Source organism: Eurosta solidaginis, chromosome 1, assembly GCF_040869045.1.
Source record: "Eurosta solidaginis isolate ZX-2024a chromosome 1, ASM4086904v1, whole genome shotgun sequence".
NCBI classification, from domain to species: Eukaryota; Metazoa; Arthropoda; class Insecta; order Diptera; family Tephritidae; genus Eurosta; species Eurosta solidaginis.
Genome location: NC_090319.1, coordinates 55,852,483 through 55,870,618, shown reverse-complemented (window position 1 = coordinate 55,870,618; position 18,136 = coordinate 55,852,483). Strand labels below are relative to the sequence as shown.

At 35.4% G+C, this 18,136-nt stretch overlaps 2 protein-coding genes across 2 annotated transcripts in view; both read left to right on the top strand.

Annotated features, from left to right (window-relative positions):
* Positions 1–17,592, top strand: part of LOC137253705 (uncharacterized) — a 32,116-nt gene extending 14,524 nt beyond the window's left edge. The window contains exon 2 of the mRNA XM_067791088.1: positions 15,196–17,592. Coding sequence (XP_067647189.1) covers positions 15,265–16,368 — 1,104 coding nt within the window. The 5' untranslated portion in view covers positions 15,196–15,264 and the 3' untranslated portion in view covers positions 16,369–17,592. The remainder of the gene's footprint in view (positions 1–15,195) is intronic.
* LOC137253646 (HEAT repeat-containing protein 5B) overlaps positions 1–18,136 on the top strand; it is a 204,480-nt gene that overhangs the window by 14,532 nt on the left and 171,812 nt on the right. The gene's annotated exons all lie outside the window — the stretch shown is intronic.

The window sequence follows — 18,136 nt, the reverse complement described above, 5'->3', positions numbered from 1 at the left end:
GATGCTGGTTCCCAAATAAACAAAGTCTTACTATTTCGAAATTATGGCTGCCAACAGTAGCGTGGTTGCCAAGGCGTGTATGCGCTCACTCTTTGCTCGATGACAGCAGGTACTTCGTTTTGTCCTCATTCACCATCAAACCCATCTTTACCGCTTCTTTTTCCAGTTTGGAGTAAGCAGAACTAACAGCGCGGGTGTTTAGGCCGACGATATCAATGTCATCAGCATATGCCAATAATTGCACGCTTTTATAGAATATTGTTCCAGTGCGGTTAAGTTCTGCAACTAGTACACTTTTTTCCAGCATCAAATTAAAGAAATCGCACGATAGGGGGTCACCCTGTCTGAAACCTCGTTTGGTTTCGAACGGCTCGGAGAGGTCCTTCCCAATTCTGACTGAGCTGAGGGTGTTGCTCAACGTCATTTTGCACAGCCGTATAAGTTTTGCGGGGAAATCAAATTCAGACATAGCGGCATATAGGCAGCTCCTTTTCGTGCTGTCGAAGGTGGCTTTAAAATCGACGAAGGGGTGATGTGTGTCGATTCTCTTTTCACGGGTTTTTTCCAAGATTTGGTGCATTGTTAAAATCTGGTCGATGGTAGATTTACCAGGTCTGAAGCCGAACTGATAGGGTCCAATCAGTCGGTTCACGGTGGGCTTCAATCTTTCGCACAATACACTTCAAAGGACCTTATATGCGATATTAAGAAGGCTGATTCCACGATAGTTGGTGCATTTTGCAGTATCCCCCTTCTTGTGGACTGGGCAAAGAACAGTTAGATTCCAACCGTCGGGCATGCACTCGTCCGCCCATATTTTGCGAAGAAGCTGCTGCATGCGCCTTACCAACTCCTCGCCGCCGTACTTGAATAGCTCCGCAGGCAATCCATCAGCGCCCATGGCCTTGTTGTTCTTCAATCTGGTTATTGCTATTCTAACTTCGTCATAATCGGGCGGGGGACATATATTCCATCATCATCGATTGCGGGATCGGGTTCGTCATCTCTGCGCGGTGAATCGCTGCCTCCATTTAGGAGAGCAGAGAAGTGTTCCCTCCATAATCTAAGTACTCTCTGGACATCAGTTACAAGGTCGCCGTTTTCGTTCCTACAGTAGTTTGCCCCGGTCTTAAAGCCTCCCGTCTGTTTTTGGTAAAATTTTCGGGCGTTATTCCTTGTGGCTAGCAGCTCAAGCCCCTCGCATTCACGCCTTTCTGCTTCTGCTTTTTTCTTCCTGAAAAGGCGTCTCGCTTCCCTTTTCAACTCACGATAGCGTTCACACACTCCTCTTGTTGCGCTTGCTTTTAACGTAGCCATGTAGGCAGCGTCTTTTCTTTCGGTTACAACGCGTACCAATTGTTTTTTCGTGACCGCCGGTAACCAATTTCTTCCTCGGCGGCAATACGAAGTGCTTTGGAGATATGCTCCCACTGCTCCTGTATTCCTTCCGGCTGAGTTGTGCTCTCAGAGAGCAGGTGTGAGAGTCGAGTTGCGAAATCATTGGCAGTCTGTTGCAGTGATGATAATCATGGTACATTTGTACTTTTTTTGGTACATTTCGCTTCCCGAAAGTACGTTGGTACTACGTTGACATATTTGGTACATTTTTGTAAAATACACCACTGCACTTCAAGTCATTTGCAAAGCAGCTCTGAATGTACAAACAAATTTTAAATTTTTCGAAGAAAATATGTATATATTTAAGTTGTTTTGTTGCCGAGCACAATTTGCCATTTGCAATTATGGATCATTTATATATGCTTATGAAAAATAGCATAACTGATTCTAAAATTGTGAACAAATTTTGCATTAATAGAATTAAAGCACAGAAAATAATAACCCAAATAACAGGGCCAGAAAATTATAAATCCATAATTGCATTTTGTCAGAAGAATTATTACTCTCTAATAATAGATGAAACGACTGATATATGTACATCAAAAAATTTGGCAGTTTCGATTCGAATTTTTGATAAAAAGTGAAATAAATAATGTTAATATGGAAATGCAGTCTGAAGATATTCGCATACATTTACTTATCACCAAATTAAAAATTTTATAAAATAATCTTATTTAGACTCCAGTCCTATTTGGATGTTAAATATTGATTCAGACGAAAATCACTTAACGCCAGATGAAGTTTACTGCGGTGTTAATGTGGATATTATTCTATGAAACACCCTTTTCGAAAAAGATGACGTACACATATTTAAAAGCTGTGCTAAACAATTTTGTAGTAGTTTATTAAAGAAATTTAAATGATAAAGCTTTTCTGTGGGCTGCAAAGCTTTCACCAGAAAGTATTTTAAGAGGTGAAACAAATAGTATTGTGCCTTTAGTTATGGACTTGTTTCCGAAATCTGAATTTGATAAGGCATATTGTCGATTCCACATTCATCCACAAACGTAGAAAGAATATTTTGTATACAAAATTTAATTAAAACTAAGTGTAGGAATAGACTTAAAATTAACACAGTTTACTTCATAATATAGATACGAAAAAAAGCTTTTTGTCAGCTGAGGTATTTAATGAACTCACGGAAGAAGAACTGTTAATGTAGTGGTTGAAACATGAGTTATTATTATAGATGTAGGCGACAATTTGTCAACTTTTATACCTGAATCTAAATCTTTTGTATCTAAAATGTTTTTATGAAATCTGTGGCAATTTGAAAAAACAACCTAATTCGAGTTAGGATAATGGTGATACATAGACCTTTATCTGAAAAGCTAGCCACAATTCACCATTGTAACTCTTATATGTTTTAGAAGCCATTCGGCGCTAGGGCTATGAGTAAGTACACAGCGAGATCTGTAACGGATTTCTATTATGAAGCCAGAATATCACTTTTATCCTAACTCGAATTAGGTTGTAAATTGCCACAGAAATGTTTTTGCATTGAATGCAGCTGTTATTTTTTTTTTAATATTAATTTTATGTTCCTTACTGGCACGCTTCACTCGATACACTTTTTTTTATTATTTTTACTGGAAAAGTACATATTTCTTCATAAATCATATTTCCCTCTTATACTACCTTCAAATTCGTATCCGAAGATTTTTGGTACATTTTTGGATGATTTGGTACATTTTTTTCCTCGTTTGGTACAAAATGAAAAAATCCATTTGAGATCCCTGGTCTGTTGTGATTGAAGCTTTTCGACGTCTAGCTTTCCTTGTGTTTTTGTTTCTTGCTTTTAGCCGCGCTGAGGCGGGTGCGTATTTTGGCTGCAACGAGATAATGGTCCGAGCAGAGGTTACTCCGTTCTTAAAGAAGAGCAAAGCAATGTTCCTGGGGAGACACGTGTCACTCTAGCTCAACTTCGATCTGGATATTGTAAAAGGTTAAACTCTTACCTATCCAGACAGAATCATCGCCGACATACATAATGTATATCCTGCTTGCAACGTGTCCCCACATGACACTTACCGTCTTTTCGATTGCAATGTGTAACCAACGCCTCTAACACCCCTCTCACTCTGGTCCCCCATGTTGAAGCTGCAAGTTTCCTTGGACTACCGTTGGAGGATATTGATGACAATTTGTGAGTGGCCGTACCTATTGGATGGGGCGAAGCAACACGCATAACGTGGCATGACGAGAGGAAGACGATAGAGCCTTACGACGAATGCTACAGTGGCCATTAGCAGGGAAACCCAAGTAGAAGTCATTTAGTTGGCTTTGTGGTATCGTTCACGAACCGCATCAAGGCAAGGTTTTCAACATGACATTTATTTGTATTTATTAGAACTCTTTGAATGAAAAACAAGAAACAGACATCGAAATCATGTTTGGCGACTACAACGTCAGGGTGGGCAGGAAAATTCCGCCTCCACGATTTAGTATCCTCCAAAGGGTTGAGATTAATCAACTTCGATCCGAATTGAAATACGGTCGTCTGCAGGGACAGGATTGAACAGAAACAAGTGTACACCAAGCTAATTGGCTGTCTTCTGATAGAAGAACACGGAACCAAATGGATCATGTCGACCATTGCCTTGTGGCAGCCGTGATACTCACTCGCTACTGTGCAATGGGGGAAGAGCGCGCAGTTATACAAGGAAAGTTTGATGCAGACTTCGCTTATCGCAAACATCTCTTCTTTTTTCGAAGATTCATGTACCTAGCTTGTATCGAGAAGACTTGTGATGAGCTACGAGCTCTATGTTTACATCAATAAGGTAAAACCATTCAAAGTATAGGGTCTACGAGATTGTTAACACATGGAACATAGACGGCTCAATCTACTTCAACTTGGCAGCAGATAATATAGTAGGACTTGGGTTTGGCAAATTTAATATAAACAGTTAAAGCACCAAATAAAAAGAAGAAACAATAAAACAATTTTCAACTAAGTATAACAACAACAGTTTGACCTAATAAAGAATTTAGTAAAACACAGGTCTTTAAAATACAAACATGAACTGGTTTGAGTAAGTTCATTAACTTATTGGAGCCGCCTTTTGCAGACTTTCTAAAAGAATCACTGCGTACAACAATACAACAATTATCAAAAATACACCTTTCTCATCTGAGCCTTTATTCCAGCAAATTATATTACATACATACAAAAGAATTCGTGTAAAAAAGTTAATGTATGATTACGAGGGATGTTCGCTAACTACTTTAATTTTTTTGGGGAAAATAAATATTAAGCAGTCCTTGAAATAACGATATGAGAGGTAAATATGAAATATTTTCGAATACTGAAAAAGTTTTACTTTTACGTGGTAACATTTTTCCTTGTTGTTATGGCAAAAAAATCGGTTTAGCGTTAATTTTCCGATCTATGTGGAATAACCCATATGTATATCGACTGCCGAAACAAAAACATCGTATTTCCGCAAACTTCTGAAAATTGCCCTATCTCGGATGTATGTTCAAAATTGCCCTATCACAACATACGAATAAAACTTTAGATAAGGCGTTCTTCCACCGAGTTCTGTAAAAGGGCGTTTTTGAAGAGTTTTGTGAAGAGGGTTTCTTCAAATAAGCTCTGTAATAGGGCGTTTTCGAACTGACAGCCGAAGTACAGTGACAGGTATAGATATAATCTTCAGAATTAATACACTTCAACTATGAAGGTTACTTCGTTCAGGACAGTGCTTCGTATAAAACATGCTCTGCTACTGCTCCGGCTCTGAACAGGAAGTGAGCTTAGAGCATAGCGGTAGAATAAACAAGTAAGGAAGGCTAAGTTCGGGTGTAACCGAACATTACATACTCAGTTGAGAGCTATGGTGACAACATAAGGGAAAATAACCATTTAGGAAAAGGACCGAGGGTAACTCTAGAATGCGTTTGTACAATATGGGTATCAAACGAATGGTGTTAATGAGTATTTTAAAAGGGCGAGGGGCTTAGTTCTATAGGTGGACGCCTTTTCGAGATGTCGGCATAAAGGTGTACCAGGGGTGACTCTAGAATTTGTTTGTACGATATGGGTATCAAATGTAAGGTGTTAATGAGTATTTTTAAAAGGGAGTGGGATTTAGTTCTATAGGTGGACGCCTTTTCGAGATATCGCCATAAAGGTGGACCATGGGTGAATCTATAATGTGTTTGTACGATATGGGTATCAAATTAAAGGTATTAATGAGGGTTTTAAAAGGGAGTGGTGGTAGTTGTATAGGTGGTCGCCTTTTCGAGATATCGCCATAAAGGTGGACCAGGGGTGACTCTAGACTTTGTTTGTACGATAGGGGTATCAAATGAAAGGTGTTAATGAGTATTTTTAAAAGGGAGTGGGCCTTAGTTCTATAGGTGGTCGCCTTTTCGAGATATCGCCATACAGGTGGACCAGGGGTGACTCTAGAATATGTTTGTACGATATGGGTATGAAATGAAAGGTGTTAATGAGTATTTTAAAAGGGCGTGGGGCTTAGTTCTATAGGTGGACGCCTTTTCGATATATCGCCATAAAGGTGGACCAGGGATGACTCTAGAATGTGTTTGTACGATATGGGCAAGGAGGATAAATATAATAAGATACGTCACTCGTTACTTTGCGTAATGTTATTCGTTAGGGTAATCGCAGAATTTTTTTTGGGCGAGATATGCATAAATGCCTTTATACCTTTTCGTGGGATATTTGTGTTTATTTTTCCGACTGTATTTAATTAATTAATTAATGCTCTTTCCAAACATCACATTTGCATAAGGTGTCTATACGGCATGGAGAAATGCGAGACAATTAAAAATGTCCCTCATGGAAAACATTAGGCATACATTTTTTTAATTTCCAGCGAGTTACTCGCCACTCGTAGCAGACTGGTGTCTCTTATTATATTTATCCTCTTTGATATGGGTATCAAATTAAAGGTATTAATAAGGCTTTTAAAAGGGAGGTGTGGTAGTTGTATATGTGAAGGCGTTTTCCATATATTGACCAAAATGTGGATCTGTTGGATACCGCTAATTTATTTATATATATAATACCACGAACAGTATTCCTGCCAAGATTTCAAGGGTTTTTTATTTCGCCCTGCAGAACTTTTTCATTTCATTCTACTTAATATGGTAGGTGTCACACCCATTTTACAAAGTTTTTTTTCTAAAGTTATACTTTGCGTCAATAAACCAATCCAAATACCATGTTTCATCCCTTTTTTCGTATTTGGTATAGAATTATGGCATTTTTTGGCGTGGTCATAGTCGGAATTCGACCATTTTTTACACCAATACAAAGTGAGTTCAGATAAGTACGTGAACTGAGTTTAGTAAAGATATATCGATTTTTGCTCAAGTTATCGTGTTAACGGCCGAGCGGAAGGATAGACGGTCGACTGTGTATAAAAACTGGGCGTGGCTTCAACCGATTTCGCCCTTTTTCACAGGAATAAGTTATCGTCCCAGAAACTAAGCCCCTACCAAATTTCAAAAGGATTGGTAAATTTTTGTTCGACTTATGGCATTAAAAGTATCCTAAACAAATTAAATGAAAAAGGGCGGAGCCACGCCCATTTTGAAATTTTCTTTTATTTTTGCATTTTGTTGCACCATATCATTACTGGAGTTGAATGTTGACATAATTTACTTATATACTGTAAAGATATTAAATTTTTTGTTAAAATTTGAGTTTAAAAAATTTTATTTTTTAAAAGTGGGCGTGGTCGTTCTCTGATTTTGATAATTTTTATTAAGCATATATATAGTAATAGGAGTTACGTTCCTGTCAAATTTCATAATGATATCTTCAACGACTGCCAAATTACAGCTTGCAAAACTTTTAAATTACCTTCTTTTAAAAGTGGGCGGTGCCACGCCCATTGTCCAAAATTTTACTGATTTTCTATTCTGCGTCATAAGTTCAACTCACCTACCAAGTTCCATCGCTTTATCCGTCTTTGGTAATGAATTATCGCACTTTTTCGGTTTTTAGAAATTTTCGATATCGAAAAAGTGGGCGTGGTTATAGTCCGATATTATTCATTTTAAATAGCGATCTGAGACGAGTGCTCAGGAACCTACATACCAAATTTCATCAAGATACCTCAAAATTTACTCAAGTTTTCGTGTTAACGGACGGACGGACGGACGCACGGACGGACATGGCTCAATCAAATTTTTTTTCGATGCTGATGATTTTGATATATGGAAGTCTATATCTATCTCGATTCCTTTATACCTGTACAACCAACCGTTATCCAATCAAAGTTAATATACTCTGTGAGCTCTGCTCAACTGAGTATAAAAAGTGATATCATTTATTACGCATTTCTATGAGTTATGTCGTGTTTTAGAGCTGAGATAATAGAAGAATAAAATCTCCGATCTAGTGAAGCGATAGCAAAACAAAATATTTATTTAATGCTATTTGCTCTGTTGGGCTTTGTTATGCAGAACTCTACCAAAAACTGTACTATATTGGGCATCTTAATGATATTGTCACTCTTGAGTCTAAAAGAAAGGCTTTTCTAGCCGAATGCCTCATATTTTTGGTGAAAAATTATGGCCCATAATCATAGTCGAAATAAAATAGAGTTTTATTGGTTTAAACATGGAGTCTGTTATAGTTCACTTAAACAATATTTTATCTCTAAAAAATTATTTTAAATTTAAAATGACATGAGGTTTTAAGTTGGTGGTCTGCTGTCAAAAGTTGCGAGAAATTAAACAATTTGCTATTTAAACGCGATGAACTTAAATGGAAGTGAAAAAGGCTTCCCCGACAAGCAAATATACGTCAGGAGCTAATTTATTATACCTAGAATGCGTATTAATATGTTTGTGACGAAAATTACACAATCTTAAAATGTGCGATGGTTCCTTGGCTCCACATATGCGTAATCTTTAATTAAGACTATTCCGCCTTGAAAGATATTTGTGCGTTTTGATATTTTAGTATCTTTTGAGGAAAAAGTAGTATCCTATACTGATTTTGGCAATAAATTTAGAAATAAATATTCAATGGAAGGAATTATTTAGCACAGGCGTCGATTTTTAATACATGTCAAAAAATTTCGGAGAGGTGTCAAATGACGCGTTTTAATTTCGGAAGCAATAATCCGAAGGCGGCAAAGTAATACTTTTACTCTGTCAACATATTTTTGCAAAGAAAAAAGTTCAAGACTATCATGTGGTTGATGTAATTTTGGTGATATTGTTGTACACAGAAAAGAATTAACTAAAAAGACGTTTTGCGCTGATAAAGTTTTCACCAGTTTTGCAGCCGTTTGAGGGTATTTATTCGGTTTTTTGTGAGTATCTATTAATAAAAGAACAACTTCTAATTATTAAATTACATTGCAGAATTCTTGAATTCAACTCTGCTGGCATTTCCTTTTATGTCTTCTATTCCCCTTTACATTTGCCAATTCCTCTTAAAATAAAGCATGAAATAAAACACGGAATACAACAAGAATAAGCAACAAAAATTTTAAGGACTGCTTGGTACGGGCGCTGCTGAACTACTTCCCCCCTTTATCATCTCTTAGTCTATGTCATGATCTACTTGAGCTCAATGATTTTCTAATGTAAAAGGGACTTACACTTTGCAGGTCTATGTCACTTCTTTCCTATGGAAAACTATACTAAACTTCCTTTATTTATGCTGACTTTGCGAAGACAAACCTAAATTTGATTTAATTTGATTATCATTGAATGTCCTGCATACTTATTAGTATCGAGGTTAGATATATCCCTATTCGGTTTCGGGTCTATTAAATTAAACGGCTTTAACGGTTAGGGCCACTTACCATTTAAGGTCTACATCATTTTGGCCGTCACATCTGTCTTAATGCAAACAATTTTTCTTAACAACATTCTTACAAACTATATAAACTATTCAACATGAATACGAGTGTATGAATGAATCGTCGTGTTGCTTCCTTTGCTTTAAGGAGCCCAAATCCGCTTTAACTACCTATTCGTTTATGTTGCGAGATTTAAATAATTTTTAAGAACGAAATTAAGTAAATTTCATGTTCAATTAAAAGATTGTGCACTCGATTTTAAATTGACGGCTGATAAAAAACAGCGAATTTTTACAAAACGTTTGCTAATAACTTTTAAAAAGAATTGAGTGATAATTATCCGCCACCGGAATTTTTGTGGTATTGTAAGAGTTTTTGTCAAGTAAAAAATTATCATTTTGTAAGGAACAGGGTGAACTTTTAAAATTTCTAAAAATTTTCTTCATAGCCCCAATCAATACCTTTTTTCATGCGGATAGCCTGTCCATGCTTATTTTAGCTGAAAACTGTGTTTAATATATCTATGACAGAAAAATTTTAAATCCTATTTTTAATTTAGGCAAGATTTTAACTAAAGAGTATTTTAGTCAGCGATTATGATTACGGGCCTATGATTTTATAGTTTGTACTATTTATTAGAAAATGGAGCAAATTATGCGTGGTTTCTTCGACTGAGCTTGTTTAAAAGCAAGGCGAATTCAGTACCAGGTGTTATCCCAACAGCTGATTGCTCTTCTTGATTATTTTCTATACAACGCCTTGTACTACAATATGTCAGTTAATCGAAATCAAAGAAAATTTTCTTTTGACTTGACATTTTCGGCACGACGAACTGGTTGAATTCGCTTTGCCACCACCTGGTATGGATTCGCCTTGGTTTAAAATAAACAAATATAAACGGTTGATAATTGTTGCTTGAAAATTTTGTAAAAAAGAATTCGTGCGCTTTTGTATTTTTACTAGTTAATAAAAAAAAAATATTTTTATATAACAAATTTTAAATACAAAAAGCCCTTTATATATTTGAAAATATTTATGGTTTATTTTTTGTTTTTTGATTTTAATGAATTCATTAAAAATACCTGAATTCGGAGATATTTATATATACATTTGTCAAATTTTTCATTTAAAATACTGCATTATATAACGAAATAAAAGAAACATTGAACAAATTTTACTTAAGTTTTAGACTCACAAAAATATTTGGGTACATGTCTCTTTTACTTGTCATGTCACCACCACTGCAAGGACATAATCCCAAGTAAAAACTTGAGACTATGTCACTGCACTTAGGCCCAAGACACTTGGGATTATGTCATGTCACAACAGAAAAAAAAAGTTCCACTACGCAAACCCAAAAAAAAATAATTTTCGAGCCTGCAAAAAAAAATAGCGAAAGGGTAAATTTTTCGACAAAACACTCTCCAAAACCCAAAAAATATTTTTTTTTCCAAAAAACTGTTGACGCCAACGTTTTCACAAATCCTATCGAAAAATCGATGGCGCGATATCGGTTAACTTGCGTCCATACAAATCGACCCGACCAAATGTGTATATTCCAAATGTACCGGCTAGGCCAAAAAAAACACCCTGTTGAAAGTCGTTATTGATTGAAACAATCCCGGCTGACTTCAACTCTTGCCATATCATCCGATTTAATCGAAACAGATTTCTTTTTATGCGCCACAAATTCCAGGTTCTATCTTCCGCAGTTCTGAAATGAGTCAAAAAATTACCATAAAACGAGCTTTTAATTCTGACGGCGAACACTTGGCCAATGTAGTTTTTTTCTGTCTGATTAAAAATAATATACATATTGCATTGAATAATTAAATGAATATTTATGGTGGGCGGCTTAGAAACGTATCCTTTCCCATAGTGCAACCATAATTGCTGTTTCAAAGTTGATGCTCGAAATTACGTCCATTCCGACAGCATTATTAATAATTTTACACCAATATAAAGGTAAATAAAAAAGTGGAATGTGGAATGTGCTTTTCAAACCACAATAAACTTTTTCCGTCTCTCGATCACTCGATGCTGACCTTTTGTTGCTCGCCATCTCGTCCATTGCGACAACATACTCAACAATCATTAATATCCATATTGTAACGAATTTAGTGAAATTCTGCTTATTTCCAAACTTCTGATATCGTTCGTATCGCTAAATTGTTGAATAAAGCACTCCAATATTCTGTATTAAAAAATTGTCTTTATTAGACTACTTTGAAAGTACTTCGCAATTAAACTTCACTTCGCAACTGATAGCGTGCTTGAATCAATACTGATTATGATTGCTCAGCTTGCGCTCTTTTATACTTCAACGAATTTACTGCAATTCCTCTTATTCCAACCTCCTGCTAACGTTCGTATCGCTAAACTGTTGAATAAAATAACTCCAATATTCAATAATGCAAAATGGTCTTTATTAGACTACTTTCACAATAACACTTATACTTCGCAACCAATAGCGTGCTTAAATCAAACTGATTGGTCCTGCCTCAGCTGGTGCTGCTTTTATAATCTTCGGTTTCGTTGGCATATTTCTAGGCGTTTCTATTTCTAGAATTTACTAGTTCGCTGAAGATTTTATACTTTTGTGAGTATCTCAGAAATATGCATGTGTATTTGTGAGAACTACTTTGCTGATGATTGCATACTTTTGCGAGTAACTCTCCGCTGCTGTATGTACATATGTGTAGACATAATGATTGATTTGTTTATTTGTAGATACAAGTGACTGCTTAGTATCGGCTCAGAGATGATATAATCCCTTAGTGTTGCTAATATTCGTCACTATACTCTCTGCTGCTTCATTCGCATATTTCTACTACAGTCTAGACGTTTCGCCTGCTAGAACTGCTGTACATATCTCCTACTTGTAATTAGCTGTATACATGTATATTTGTAGTTTGTATCCATATGGTGTATATATGTGAGTAATACTTCGCTTAAGATGACATGCGTTTGTGAGTATCTCTCTGTGTGTAGATGATTGATTTGTTTACGTACATACTGCTTAGTATCGGCTTAGTGGTGGTAGTATCGCTTAGTCCCAACAAACACTGAAAACAAAAATCGCAAATGTTTGAGAAAAACATTGATTCTCAGTTTGATATTCAACATTATTTATCATTTAAACAAAATATTTTCTCGACTTTTCCTCAAACGTCGATCTTTAACTTGAGGATAATTGGAGACATACTTGAAAATTTTTTTTTCTCAAATGTTTGAGAAAACATTAATTCTCAGTTTGATATTCAGCATTATTAATCATTTGAAGATAAATATTTTCTCAACTTTTTCTCAAACGTTGTTCTTCAACTGGAGAATGGTTTGAGATATACTTTCATTTCGTTCCATTCTGGTTGAAAACCATCGATATCATGGAATATTTTCGTTAATAATAATGTGAATACTTTTTGCGCCAATGTGTCTAAATTTTAAAGTACATAATAAGTGTTCATGAAACCGTAAAATAAAATAAAAGATAGTACAACATGCTATCTACAGTGTCGTCGATAGTGCCGTTGACAATTCGTCGATCTCTAATTTGCATACTTTAGCTGGAAATGTAAACAAGCGATTTTTTCAGAGAAGTTGGACATACAGTGAATAAATAAGGAAGTATTTATAATATTAAGTGATATTAAGTGATATTGTTCTACATTATGCATAAATCTAAGCGAGTTAAAAGTGAAGTGAGGCAAATAATAAATTTCCTTACCGAAAGTGGCACAACAGTGGATTCCATTTCGTTCCGCTTTATTCTCGTTTGAGAGAAAGTTGAAAATCCCAAACTTCTCAATTTAAAAATAATAATACTAATATTCGTCACAATATGTATGGAGTATTCCATCCCATTTCGACCAATTTTGAACCCGACCCCTTTAGAATTGGCTGAAAGTTTTTCTTCTTTTTCTAGCTTACGAAAGACGTTTTTCAGGAGTTTTTCAAATTTTTTAATCCAACTCAAAAAAAGTTATCAATTTAAAAAAAACACCGTTTTTGTTTTCAAAATGCTATAACTTTTTCAAAAATTGACCGTTTGGGATAATTTTTTTTTAAATATGTTTTTAAATGTACTTTTCGGAAAAAATACAAAAAAAATTTAAAAGTTTTTTTTTCAATTAAATAAAAAAAAAAATTCTCGGCCCACTCCGGGATTAGTGGGGATGATTGCACAATTGATTGAAGTTTTTTATGAGAAAAAAAGGGCGAAATTCGAAAAATCTCGAAAAACTGAAAAATTACAAAAAAAAAAAAAAACTTTAAACATTTTTTTGAATGTTTTCCGAAAAGTACATTTAAAAACAAATTTAAAAAAAAATCCCAAACCAATTTTTGAAAAAGTTATAGCATTTTGAAAACAAAAACGGTGTGTTTTTAAAAATTCATAACTTTTTTTGAGTTGGATGAAAACATTTTAAAAACTTCTGAAAAACGTCTTTTGCAAGCTAGAAAAAGAAGAAAAACTTTCAGCCAATTCTAAAGGGGTCGGGTTCCAAATTGGTCGAAATGGGATGGAATACCCCGTATATATCTATCTATCTTTTATATAATTAGGCCAATTGAACATTTCTAAGGTATAAAAAATTATATATGTATGTATCGATAGGATTTCTCAAGAAGCAGTGCACGACATTAAAAAAAGTTCAAAAAAGTTTAACATATCATATATGTGACCCAGTCTATGAAAAGATGGCTTATGACTCAAAAAAAAAAAACAGCTGTTAACAGCTGTTTCTCGCAATTTCTTTTTTGAGTCATAAGTCACCTTTTCATAGACCGGGTAACATATATTATTTCTAATTGCTGTTTTTATGTACGGGTTTTGGTTGTAAGAAATCTTTTTGTACTATGGCACTATTGTGAATATTTGCATTGCATTACCGGCAGTTGCTACCATATCAACGCAAACTGTAAGTTTTAATTGATTGACAGAACAGCTGATTTCTGTTGATATTTGATAAGAGACTTTTATATTGGTTGCAAGGAAAGGAAGGGAAAGAAATCAAGGGTATAGTGGTCTGTAGTGGTTGAATTTCAAACACAGGGTGAAATCTGGTATAATTAGATTTGCTATAGACGGCATGTCAAGAATTTAAAATTTCAATAAGGATAGGATAAATTTGAAAATACGAGCCGGATCCGTGCGCATCTTGCGCAACCAATATAAAACGCTCTTATCAAATATCAACAGAAATAAGCTTTTCCATCAATCAATTAAAACTTACATCTTGTGCTGCCATCTGGCGTATGGTAGCAACTGCCGGTAATGTAGTGCAAATATTCACAGTAGTGCCATAGTACAAATAGATTTCCTTGTGTGCTCACAATCGTTTATTTTTAACAAACTATTTTAATAAAATATAGCTAACTAAAGGCACTACGACCAAATTGCACAAAGCTCGCTAATAGCCCGAATCTCCATCTTTACAACCAAAACTTTATTTATAGATTTGGATTCCAACTAAGAGCGTAAAAGGGACCCGTACATAAAAAACAGCTATTAGAAATAAAATATATGTTTATTTTCCTACTTTCCAAAAAGCTTAACTGAGTAATATGTTGAAGCTTAATCTAATTTGTAAATTCCAAGCTATACTCGTTGCTTATACACATTATTCTACAACTAGTCTGTAAGACATTATTAATCTGTAGATTGAACAAATAAATAAATAAAAAAAAATATATATAGACAAAGTACGAAGTAAAAAGGTTAAAGGGAAATATCTCAAGACTTACGTGGCATCCCTTGTATAACCGTTCACCTTTACTAAAAGCTGTTGTCGCACAGCAGAATTTACAAATTTCGCCATCGAATTACCTGTGTCGCTGTTAATGCGTTGTTTGTCGTGATCAGCAAAGTCAGTCTGTTTAGTTAACTGCTTTTGAATACAAGAAATTCTTAACAGCGCTAAATATAATCAATATTGAATATCTTTAAATTTAAACTTACATTCAAAACACATTCTGACAAAATTCCAAAACATTTCAGACAGAAAATGTACACAAACGCACAAGTTTAGGGCTTAAAAGATGAAACAAATCATCACATTGTCGCAAGATGTATATGCTAAAGTCACGATCCATTCAAATATTGTATTTGATTTTGGCCATTTGCATTGTTTTTCCAAACAAAACATGTGCAGCACCCAATTTATTAAACAGCTACTTACCAGCGGCCATGCAAGCGTTAGCCTATTACATTGATTACTTACAATATGAGCCACTAACAACAACCACAGTTGAACCGCCATTTAGCGTGATTGATGATGAATTAAATACAATGTTAAATGTTTCACCAACAACATTAATATCACGTCCTACTGGCTCTACAAATAAACCAACATCATCATTTTCAGTGGCACACATCACACTACCATCCTGGAGCAGTAGTAGCAGCAGCAGCGCTGTAACTACAAAACCACCACCACCATTTGCACTCGCTACCAGCACAGCGCCAATTTGGTGGCAACCACCTGCATGGTGGCATCATACCACCACTACAACTACCGCCAAACCGTTAGCACCGCCGCCAACACCACTACATAAACCTGGTATATATGCACCCATCATAGAAATGACACTTAATAAAACTCTGCCAAAACAGCGTGTCGGTTATGAGGTTTTCGATGAGATCGGTGATAATATAGAGGGTTTTGATAAATTAACATTGGCGCTTATACGCGATATACAAACTGAGCCGGAGCATGATGAATTCACTAATGATGTCGAATCTTTGGATAATTTTTTACGTCTTTACGATGATAATTATGGTCGTGCTGCATTTGATACGGATTTGGAAACATTGCAACGCTGGCCAACAAGTAGCAGCGCATCGACGGCTGGGAAAAAACGTGTGCCACCCACCAAACCATATGTCGAGTTTTTGCTTATTTATGACTTGTTGAAACGTGATGCCAAAGCGGCTAATCTTAGTAAATATGAAGGATATTCAGAGGAATTGTTGCAGGATTTACATGACTTGTCGCATGCTTCGGCTGAACGGCAGTTGTATACACTTTTTAAGCGTATGATAGATCGGGGTGATGTGCAACGTAGCGATGTAGTGTCGCGCATACAAGGCATAATGAAAGATCTTGCTAATCCAAAGAGTACTACGGTAATGGCATTACGTTACATTCCTGCCATGCCATTTTTACTCTAAATATCTATGTATGTAATTATAAAATGTGAATGGAAAAACATCGATTAAAGAAGAGTGCTAAATATAATTTTGCGTGGAAAAAACTATGAAATGTATCGGAAAAAGTGTTTCGTTATTACTTATTTACTTACGCCAGTCGCTTCTGCGTTGGCTTAACTGTGCTGCCCTCTTTCTCTGCTTCCATAGCTGAGTTAAGACAAGAATACTTTTTTGGTTAGATTAGTCATGGAACGATATTTCACTATCGGTGATTACATCGCCGCGAATGAAAAATCGCTAATAGTGATAGATATTGCTATCCAAATATCAGTCATTGGCGATTTTTCTTCATTCGATTCTCTTGAATGACAATCACCTCTGGCAGCATTTCGCCAATAGCGATATTTCTTCATGAAGCGATATTTCTCGGTTGTGTTTACTTTTAGCGACGTTATTTTGAATTGATATTTTTATAAACGACGTTTTAATCTGGTTGGCTGCGAAAATTTGGTTGTATTAATTTATTAAAAATCCGTTTTAATACCGAGTGAAAGATGACAGCAAATTATAATAAAAAAAGATGTGAAATGTGGCAATTTTATGAGCCCATAAATGAAACGCATGCAAAGCCCGGTGATAATTGTAAAAGTCCCCGTTCATATAAATATTTCATGAAGTGTATAAAAGAGATTAAATGACTGAATTTTTTTGTTTTTAATTACAAATGACGCCAAATAGACCTGGGTCTTTAGACTTGGTCTAAGATTGGTTGCCTGTGTAATTCCTAAGTTAATACTTCTAGGCAGTAGCCGTTAGCACTTTTATAAAATTTGTGTTTTTGATGGAAAAATAAAAGAATTATAGAAATATATATCACTCGTCTTATTGTAAACAGATGTAACTCAAAGCATTTTCAATTAGAAAAATTTATAAAACAAAGATGCATAGACATCTATTTCCGCTAGTTTCATCTCATTGAGTGTAATGCGAGAGTGAACATAATGTTGTCAGACAGCTAATAATATTGTTACGAACTTAGTGAAATTCCGCCTATTTGCAACCTTCTACTAACGTTCGTATCGCTAAATTGTTGAAGAAATAACTCCAATATTCAATAATGCAAAATGGTCTTTATTAGACTACTTTCACAATAACACTTATACTTCGCAACCAATAGCGTGCTTAAATCAAACTGATTGGTCCTGCCTCAGCTGGTGCTGCTTTTATACTCTTCGGTTTCATCGTTGACATATTTCTAGGCGTTTCTATTTCTAGAATTTACTAGTTCGCTGAAGATTTTATACTTTTGTGAGTATCTCAGAAATATGCATGTGTATTTGTGAGAACTACTTTGCTAATGATTGCATACTTTTGCGAGTAACTCTCCGCTGCTGTATGTACATATGTGTAGACATAATGATTGATTTGTTTATTTGTAGATACAAGTGACTGCTTAGTATCGGCTTAGAGATGATAGAATCCCTTAGTGTTGCTAATATTCGTCACTATACTCTCTGCTGCTTCATTCGCATATTTCTACTACAGTCTAGACGTTTCGCCTGCTAGAACTGCTGTACATATCTCCTACTTGTAATTAGCTATATACGTGTATATTTGTAGTTTGTATCCATATGGTGTATATATGTGAGTAATACTTCGCTTAAGATGACATGCGTTTGTGAGTATCTCTCTGCTGCCTTGTATGTATGTGTGTAGATGATTGATTTGTTTACGTACATACTGCATAGTATCGGCTTAGTGGTGGTAGTATCGCTTAGTCCCAACAAAC